The sequence below is a fragment of the Coptis chinensis genome, chromosome 9, assembly GCF_015680905.1.
Source record: "Coptis chinensis isolate HL-2020 chromosome 9, ASM1568090v1, whole genome shotgun sequence".
NCBI lineage: Eukaryota > Viridiplantae > Streptophyta > Magnoliopsida > Ranunculales > Ranunculaceae > Coptis > Coptis chinensis.
In genome coordinates this window covers 58,084,748-58,094,423 of record NC_141464.1, presented here as the reverse complement: position 1 = coordinate 58,094,423, position 9,676 = coordinate 58,084,748, and the positions used below count along the sequence as shown (strand labels likewise).

The window sequence follows — 9,676 nt, the reverse complement described above, 5'->3', positions numbered from 1 at the left end:
CCAATCTTTCTCTAATGATCCGGACCGATTTGATATTGACCGAACTTTCGAAAAGACCAATCGATAACTTCTCGGGAAGACTGCGCTTTATATACGCGCTCTTCTAACTTTACTTTTATCTGATTTCACCGATAAAGAATGGGAAAGTGCATTTGAATTATCATCATAGTACCCAGTGAGCTATACCGGTTTGGTAGAGATGGAAGTTTGCTCAGCCAGATAGAATGTTCCCCTGTCCATCCTTTAGGCCTCTGCTCCATGTTCCAAAGTAATAACCCCGGAAAACCTATAAAACCCCGAACCATGTTTCAGTCCATCCAACCAAAACCCATCATACATATCACTGTTTGCCCATTTCATAACCCCTCTACCACACATATTCCCGGCTTTCCGGTTCCCAATATAATTATCTTCATTACTCGGTCATACCTACCACTACCTTCCTTTACACCCTCTTTCCAAGAACCTTCATAAATGTCCAAATTACAATACTGTTTTCTTCCCAATCCATGTTGTATGTTTATTCTCCAAGCCCCTCGTAAATGGAACCATCGGTTCCATTGAAGGTACCACGACCATGAAGGTAACCACCGAAAAACTTCACCTTCATATGTTGCCCCTGAACTCCAACAAAAGTTTCCTACTCCGGTCATTTTCCGTGATCCCATTCGCCATCATATCTTGTTCCATCGACCATGTATATTTCCCCTTCCCATGTGGAAGCAATCCCTTGAAGCTACCAAAGATATCGTCCCCATTGGGAAATACCTTTTCACCAATCCACAAAAAAGGAGATAATGAACTTAATTCACAACCTACATATGAATAACACAAATACAAGGTGTGGAAGGTAATTCTACCTCTCACTATCCTCCATATTTAGTTTCAATCAATTGGGTCTATAATCTCGAAAAATTTAGTTCGAACTTTGACAGAAGGGGTTTCGAGAATTCATGAATCTACAATATAGACAACGTACAAAAGACACACACATACTTACATTGGGGCAAATACAAAAATCAGCAAGATACAACCTATACAACATCATTGATCTGAGAGAGCTAGACTATTGCAATACAGAGTGTAGATTTTGACTTCCTCAAGTTCCACCTCGAGCTGCATGCCATGTATGTCTAAAAGAAACTTATTAAGATTTCCCTTTCATCTTTTTGATACTGCAGGCATTGGTATTTGCTGATGCTAATGCAATAAAGCAAAATAGCATGAAATTGGGTGCTGGAGAAGATCTCTATGAGGCCATGGAATAGGGTCATTGACCCAAATTTGCGATCGTTAGTTATAAAAGGCAATGCGGTGACCGTTCGAACTCGGGTTATTTGCTACTGCTACCATTCTTTATCAATTAAGTTTTTGGCTTTGAACTATTTAAATTACTATATCAAGCATGTACACTGGAATGAGAGTTTTGAGTTTTGACACTGTGACCTTGATAATAAGTTACATTGTACACCTTATTAATGAATACGGTTATCCTACCCATGCAGTAAGTTCGGGAAGGCCATCCTACATTGTCCCTCAGAGCCATCACCCATAAGAACGCTTTGATATCTTCAAAAAGAAAAAGAAATTTTTAGCATTGCAAAAATGTTGAAGTTGCAATGGAGATGTGGTTTGTATAGTTAATGAATGGCTGTATTTGTATTTTTAGTTTGTAGAGCCTAAAAGTCATAACTTTAATCTAGACCAACAATACTAAGTCTATCAATTGGTATTTCCCTGTGAAATTTTCATTATTATTATTATTTCTAATGTATTCATTTTGGGTTAACCGTTTGTGGCTGACGGAGTATTTTTCGACAAATTGAACGAAGTATTGACATGAGACCTTGCTGAAGATGGTGACTCCTATGCGTACTGAAATTGGATTACCTCGATATGGTGTCTTCTAAGATTGAAACTCTTTGGATTCAGTTAGGGCCGATATATCTCTTTGGCCGGCTTCGAACTCGATGCATTATTGAATGGATTGGAGATATTTAGCTCGGTCAAAGACGGGATCTTTCTTATCCATCAAAGTCTTCAGGTTCGGGTGGAATTGCATCAGGTGTGCAAATTTTAAGCACCCTATTAACTCACGAGAAATCAGGAGGAGAGGGATTACGAAAAAAAATGGATAAAAAAAGGGGCGATAGATAAACTCACGACTGTTCCCAAAATAAAAAACTTCCCAAAAAAAAAAAAAAAAAAAAAAAACCCCACGACTATACCGTATCGATCATTATTTAGGAAAGCATTTGGTGCAAAACTTGGTAACATTTTCCGTAAAATTTTTTTTATTACCATCGTGGTTGTTGATGTTTTACTCTACTTTGTTATTGTAGTTGTGTTTTATTCTAAGACTGTTTGCTCAGTATTTACCTTTTGTTTTGCTTCCACCGGCGGTTGGTGCTCCCTTTTGCAAACCATTTATTTTGCTGCTTTGTGGAACCGTGATAACATTGATAACATTCGGGTGATACATTCCAGTTGTTTATTTTCAGTTTTATTATTCAGTTCCTTTTTAGTTCGTTTTTGTTAGTCATACAATTGGTTCTTCTTTTGTCCCCTTTTCTGTTATAAGATCTTAACAGATTTTCCAGAACTTATTGGAAGGCTTCCTAACTTTCATAATCTAAGATACATGGTGTTGAGTGATTGGTTTAGTGGTTCTTATATCCATGCGGCAGTTAATTTCCTTGGGAGATTCCCCCACATAGAAACTCTTGCCTGGGAACGACTTGATCAGGTATTAACCATGATTAGAGTATATTGTTTTAAAAGAAATGTATATCTCCTGCTAATATCAGTATATTTCTTTTTGTGTTACCAGGTTGAGGTACATGTACATCCTTAGTTGAGTTAGTTATTAACAATTGAGCGCTATTTCATGTCTTTTTTTTCATCTTAATAGATTGACATGAATCCAAAAATGGAAGAAGAATATTGGATAGACAACATGCCATTGCAGAGCATATTTGATTATGTGAAAATCTTTGAGATTGGAGAACTAAGAATGTGTTCGGATGCCCTAGCATTTCTGGAGGTTTTGCTTAAGAGAGCCATAGTTTTGAAGAAACTGATTATCAAAAGGGTAACTAGAAAAAGATATGGCATGGACATGGAAGAATTCAAAAGGAAGCTGGTAGAGCTCCCACGAGCCTCTTCAGGTGTCTCATTTTTGCTTTTTGGGGAGTAAAACTGCCTCACTTGAAAAGTGGAAACCCCTGCTTCAAGCCTGATTGCGCGCTACATGTAAATGAAGTTACATTAAGGTGTAGATTATACATTGAGATACTCGCTTCTGTTATGGTTGTTGAGCAGTGTTTTCTCTGCCCAACTAGGTGATTTCGTTTTTTTTTTCAGATCAGTTTAGAAATACTATCAGATGTAGCTTGGTGGTCATATATTGTAGAATTTGTCATAACACTCGCCGTGACAAAAATTGTGTATGTGTCTTCTATTTAGCACCTTCTGTTCTTAGTTTGTTTTGGTCCAAAGACTATACCCATTTATTGCCGACCTCGATAAGTTGATTTGTTTTCGTTTTTGTCTTTTTAAGGTTTTGAAAAATGCTCAGTTTCGTGTTCCTCAAGCCAAACTGATTTTGGCCATTTAGAAGACTATATTTTCCGACAAGTACATTTGAAATGTCCAGCGAGGTTTATTTGCTTAAGGTGTAGATTATAGATTGAGATACTCGCTTCTGTTATGGTTGTTGAGCAGTGTTTTCTCTGCCCAACTAGGTGATTTCGTTTTTTTTTTCAGATCAGTTTAGAAATACTATCAGATGTAGCTTGGTGGTCATATATTGTAGAATTTGTCATAACACTCGCCGTGACAAAAATTGTGTATGTGTCTTCTATTTAGCACCTTTCGCCCTTAGTTTGTTTTGGTCCCAAGACTATACCCATTTATTGGCGACCTCTCAAGAAGTTGATTTGTTTTCGTTTTTGTCTTTTTAAGGTTTTGAAAAAATGCTTTCGGTTTAAGTGTTCCTCAAGCCAAACTGATTTTGGCCATTTAGAAGACTATATTTTCCGACAAGTACATTTGAAATGTCCAAATGAGGTTTATTTGCTTACAATTCTTTTCTATTCGCACAAAGAAGGTAAAATTGTAATGCTCCTTTTACTTTTGTCGATGATTATGGGGGTGGAAACACCAACCCCGGATCCCATTTTACTTGGAATGCTTGGGTAATTATCCAAATCTGCATGGGAATCAAGAAACAACCTATAAGAACATTGCGCTGTCGGATGGTCCGGTAGGTGTCGCCCTATTATACAAAGACGGAACACCACAAGATATGGGACAGTTTTTGACATGGCCACAACAAATTTGCATTGGTCATTTTATTGCAAAATATAGAATTGAACACTTGTCCTCGAGGGCAATAGCTGGGAAGACCGAAGTTTCACGTCTTCGGGTGCTTCTTCATCTTACAATGAGCAAGGATCGATCGTTGTTTCAACAAACCATCTAAGCTTGAAAATAGTTTGCAATTTCGACCTTCTAGGTCATGCCGTTCTTAGACCTCATCATGTATGTGCAAACATTCATATGTATTTGAAGTAGACAAGGGAACCCTTGACATACCTAAGAATATAACCGAAAAGAAATCAGAAAAAAAAAAAAAAAAAAATGTTCAAGTAATTGTGGCTGACCTACCAGTGAATGTTTATTGAAATTTTAGTAGAATGATTAGCACCCTCTATTCCTTAGCAAAGTAGAATGGTTCCACCGAACTGTAATAATAAATTATACCTCTAATAGACTTTTTATCTATATGAAACACAAACATCAAACATTAATCTGTGTAACTGCAACAGGCATACTGACATTGTGTATTCCATCTTGCCAAGTTATCCTACCAAACGCACCACATAGATTAACTTTTGATCTACAATTTTCTGATCCTTCTGAAGTTGACTAATGAACTTCTTCTTTCCATCTGGCTTGATTCCATTTCTTTTCTAACCGTTCAAATATTTAATGCAAATAACAGCAGCAATGTAAATGCCTGGCATCAACTGGTAATCTAATTCCCCAAACTCCCAATGATTCTTTCAAACGGCCAAAAAGTCTCTACAAGCTTCACTTCTGCTCTCAAGAGAATCCTGCCAAAGACAATGAAACTTCATAACATCAAACAAAAAAAATTATTCATAAACCAATAGATAGGAAAGTCGGGGAAATGACAATAACAACTTCAAAATAGACAATGGACAACCAGAAACCGCAATCACACCCTCTACAAGACAAAACCTAAATAGAGGAAAAAACAGGTATACACAATTCCTAATTGTGTATACCTATAGAAGTTCAATGTGCTATTGTCTTGCCTGCAGAAGGTCTCCAATATTAACTACTAGAGCTCCAGGGTTTTTTCTTCTTTTTGTTTTTGTTTTTGTTTTTGTTTTTGGTTATAAGGTTTGGTGAGAAGAAGAAGATCATTCGTCTGTTTTTTATTTTGGGGCAAACGTCTGGGTTTTGTTTGTTTTTCGTTTTTTAGGAATTGGTTTTACAGGTCATAGAATAGGGGCGAACGATTGAAAATACGGAAATAGCGTGTGGAATTACTTTTTTTCTGCCAAATTTTTGTTAAATCTGACGTGTCCACATTAGAGTAAAAAGGGGTGCTGACTGTTCAGTATTAAAGTAGGAAAAACAATTTCATCAAGTTAAGAAATAATACTTTACCACAGGTACAGACAGCTCAGGGTTAGAGCAAACCTTTCCACAAAAGAGCAACATTTTCCCCTCAGTTTCCCAAGCAATTGATGATTCTCCTCCAAGATATCAATAGCACTAATTGCAGCACTTGCGAGGTAAGGAGGCAATGATGCAGAAAAAACATAGCCAGAGCTACTCAACCGCTGCGAATAAAGAAAGAGTGAGGAAGCAAACAAACATTAGTGCAACTCATCATCACTACGACACTACTTAAAAACAATAAAGGTCGAATCAGTTTTGAATAGCGATAAAAAATTCTAAGAAGATTCAAAGTTCCATTTCCTGTTTGCTAGACGTTAATCAAAACTAAATCAGCACATACTTGATGATCAACCACTCTAACACTTCCAGTACAAAATCCACCATCCGTAGCCAGTGCATATCCCATGGAAGCGGTTATAATATCAATCTTATCAACCTACAATAACAAAACAATAAATATACTAAGAGCACCATTGAGATATCAGCTTATCAATTGAACCAAGTGAATTTCAAACTTACTGGAACACCGTAATGTTCAGTCAAGATCTCTACCAGAACTTCCAAGCACCACAAATGAGTTGCTCTCATCTAGCAAGACACGAAAACGAAATTTCTCCTTCAGTCTGATAATCACATCCAAAGGAGCTATCTGTCCAGAGTTCTGTAATCATTTGCAAACAAAAAAAAGGCATGTTCATATCGTGAACCACCTAAAAGTACAAACCCTCAAGAACATAACACCATGTTGTTTAAAATAAGATATGACTTGCAAGGTAATGTTTTATTAATAGTTTTCAAAAGAAAGCATTTGCAAGATCAGGAACTTGCACCATTTGCAAGATCTGTATGACGTCAGTGGTGAGAAACAGATGTCGTGAAAGAGATTAACCCCTTTTGAGACTACTACTAACAGTTATTGACTTATTTCTATATTTTCCCACAGGTAGTTGTAAGTTTTTGGGAGAAGATATCATTAATAACAAATTTAACATATCAAGTCTTATTTTCAAATAAAAAATAACCATAAGATTTTTTTTTTTTTCTTCTTAGTCCATCTTGATCGTCTAGGTGACAACAATATGCAATAACACAAGGTTAAGCATCCATTTTCATTGAAAAAAATCGCCTAACTAAATACTCAATTGTTTCCCTTCTCTCCATAAGGAACTGAATGTCAATGGGTCCCTATACCTTACCAGATGAATATAAATGCCTCCAAGATAGTATGTTTTACAGTCCTTGCGAACAAACTAGCATTTGCCCTCTTGGCTTCTTTAATTTTAAGCATTCCCTTATGTCTCCCAACATCGTGTTCGGTATGATATGACTTGCAAGGTTATGTTTTATTAATAGTTTTCAAAAGAAAGCATTTGCAAGATCTGTATGACGTCAGTGGTGAGAAACAGATGTCGTGAAAGAGATTAACGATCAAGTCTTATTTCAGCGAGTTCTCTTAGCAACTTTACATTAATGATTAACGACCTTATCTCTTTCACACCAACATGATTTTGAGTTTTTACTACGTAGCTATGTCTACAAGAAAGCGATGGTCAACCAAAACACAAACGGGGTGTCAATCAACCCCTCCCACAAATTCAACCAAAACAAACAAAATTCCTTTATAAGACACTAGAATCACTGGACACCCAATCAGGTCAAGAATAAATGAATTTTTTTACACCTTATTCAACATGTTTGCTTTATTACACTTACGTATGGCATATAAGACAAGATGTATCTGCCAAGGTCTCTCTCTCTCTCAATCTACGATAGTGTGAGTGGGATGACAGCCATGAGGATGAGGGAGGTGGTTATTTCTTTAGCAAGAGGAAAGAGGAGTTAGTTGACTCAAGCCAAAAACCTTAAGCCACTACGTGCCAAAAAGGGCAGAGGCACAGTGGATAAGCTCGGAAAAGGAGAAAAGACTTTAAATTTTCATCACAAAGTTATGGGCTCAACTCACTCAGATTCGAGGTTAGTTAAATCAAGAAGTGGAAAGAATCTTTTTCAGAAGTTGGATCAAAAGCTGAACCCTGAGTAAGCCAATGCCCCTTGCTTAACAATTTAAGGAAATGGTAAAACTAATTTCTAAGATACATGGACCACATAGAAGATATAAGTAAAGAAGGAAAATGGATGTTACCTGTGCCAAATTCGAAAACATCCTCTTCTGAATAGCAGAACCCTCCCCTTGCTGTGTAACAGAATCTGATAGGTACCAGAAAAAAGAAAGAAGATGGAATGTAAATGAAATCAATAAGCTAAAAATCAGTGACAGTATCATGCTCTCCCCGATAAGGTCATGCCACTATCTACAATGAAAACATTCCTTCGGAAAAATATTGCTTTACTGCAAATGGCTGAACCCCTAACTCATGGTGGTCTTACCATTTGTATACAAGATGCATATGAATTTTTGCAAGTGCATATGCGCAAAGCGAGCAAGATAGCTTCAACTTCCTCATCATTCACCATAAAGATGTTCGTAATTCTTCAAGATCCGAGCGGACACGCATGCATGAGTAAAGTCATCGATTACAATTTACATAAAAAGAAGTGGCATAGCTCCTCTAGAAACAAAACTACTTATGTATCAACTGGGCACAACAACATACTGATCATCCCTTTGAGAACTTCGAACACTCTCCTTATTACACACTCCAATGGCAAATTGTTTGTAGAGTCAACCTGCCAATAGTAGCTGATGTATTAATCAGTAACTACGAAACTTATATATTTTAAAAATAAAGAAAAAAACTTACAATGATAACTATCCGCTTCGACGACACCAAAACAACCTTTCCATTGGGGTCCAAAACAAAGCCAGCAGGTGGGTTTGGTAAAGAAGCAGGATGGTAAGATTGGGAATGAGTAATTTAACCACCAGAACTCTCATTATCTTCATCATGGTTAAAAAAGAACATCAAGATATCCCAGCACATTCTACACAAAGATTCAAGGGAGACAAACAGCATAGTTTCCAAAAGAATAGCAGTTAGATATGCCCGAAGGCAGCACATTCGGGCAAACAAAACCAATCTTTTTAAGACAAAATCAAGATAATAGAGTTCGCATTGTATTAAACTTCTAAGACAAAAACACTTCGTGTATATATGTCCATATATAATAGAGTTTCCATTATATTAGACTTCTAAGACAAAAACACTTCGTGTGTGGTTATATATACATCACTGTCTCATGCCAATTTTATAAAATATAATTCTTTCCTCACTGTCTTACCTTGCTTGACAATTTCCCTAATTTAATTTTTCAATGCCTTAATTTGTTAGATGACGACCAAAAAACGTTGGAGTCCTACAACGATGCAGATTCAAATCTTTGGGAGCGGACCTTCAATCATTTCAATCAACCTACTAAACCGCAAATCCAAGATATCACAAATCAGTTGAAAGAACATAGTGAGGTTCTGAGAAACAAATGTGCATAAGTGGTTTTATAACAAACGGGAGAGATCCGTAAAGAATGGACCAATTGTGGAAGGTCTTCCATTATAATTTTGTCAACATAACGTTAAGACATTCTTTATTGTTAATTGTTACTTAAGTTATAGTTGTTTACTTAATATGTTTTATTCTTATACAGTGGATGACCATATTGAAGTTGAAGTTTCTTATGAGAAACGTTGGTTAAAATAATGGCGATGCAAACGGATACTTGAAAGTGCATTTAATAAAAAAAAATCATATTATACTAAGGAAGAAATCAAACTCTTGACAAACCGAATGTCAATACATGGTCAAATTTCAGAAGATAATATAAAAGAATTGGTTCAGAATCGCCGAGTCAAATACAAAAAGATAAACACAGTTCGGTCGTTTTCTAATGAACTGGTAAGACATTCTTCATTGCACCTAAGTTTCATGGCAATCAAATAAGTATAAGTCTTTTCTTTACAATGTTTTTTAATTTTGTCAACAGATGCTACATCCACTAAACATCA

General features: G+C 36.4%; 1 protein-coding gene and 1 long non-coding RNA gene across 6 annotated transcripts; one reads left to right on the top strand and one right to left on the bottom strand.

Annotated features, from left to right (window-relative positions):
* Positions 1 to 2,497: 2,497 nt before the first annotated feature.
* On the top strand, positions 2,498 to 3,552 carry LOC147476944 (uncharacterized). Its single transcript, XR_015208323.1, has 2 exons — positions 2,498 to 2,746; positions 2,912 to 3,552. It is a non-coding gene; the product is annotated as an uncharacterized LOC147476944 (long non-coding RNA).
* A 1,101-nt stretch (positions 3,553 to 4,653) lies between these two features.
* LOC147476943 (long chain base biosynthesis protein 1b-like) lies at positions 4,654 to 7,937 on the bottom strand. 5 transcript variants are annotated; one of them, XM_086583271.1, is made up of 5 exons: positions 7,859 to 7,937; positions 6,235 to 6,376; positions 6,056 to 6,151; positions 5,701 to 5,876; positions 4,654 to 5,117 (listed from the first exon to the last, which is right to left on the bottom strand). In XM_086583271.1, exons 2-5 carry the CDS (start codon positions 6,301 to 6,303, stop codon positions 5,039 to 5,041), a joined length of 420 nt encoding a protein of 139 aa, XP_086439397.1. In that variant the 5' UTR covers positions 6,304 to 6,376; positions 7,859 to 7,937; the 3' UTR covers positions 4,654 to 5,038. The 5 variants fall into 5 exon arrangements, with proteins under 5 accessions (XP_086439397.1, XP_086439398.1, XP_086439400.1 ...); XM_086583272.1 differs by lacking the exon at positions 7,859 to 7,937 and adding an exon at positions 6,546 to 6,687; XM_086583274.1 differs by lacking the exon at positions 7,859 to 7,937 and adding an exon at positions 6,546 to 6,687 and having other exon boundaries at positions 5,734 to 5,876.
* Positions 7,938 to 9,676: the final 1,739 nt, after the last annotated feature.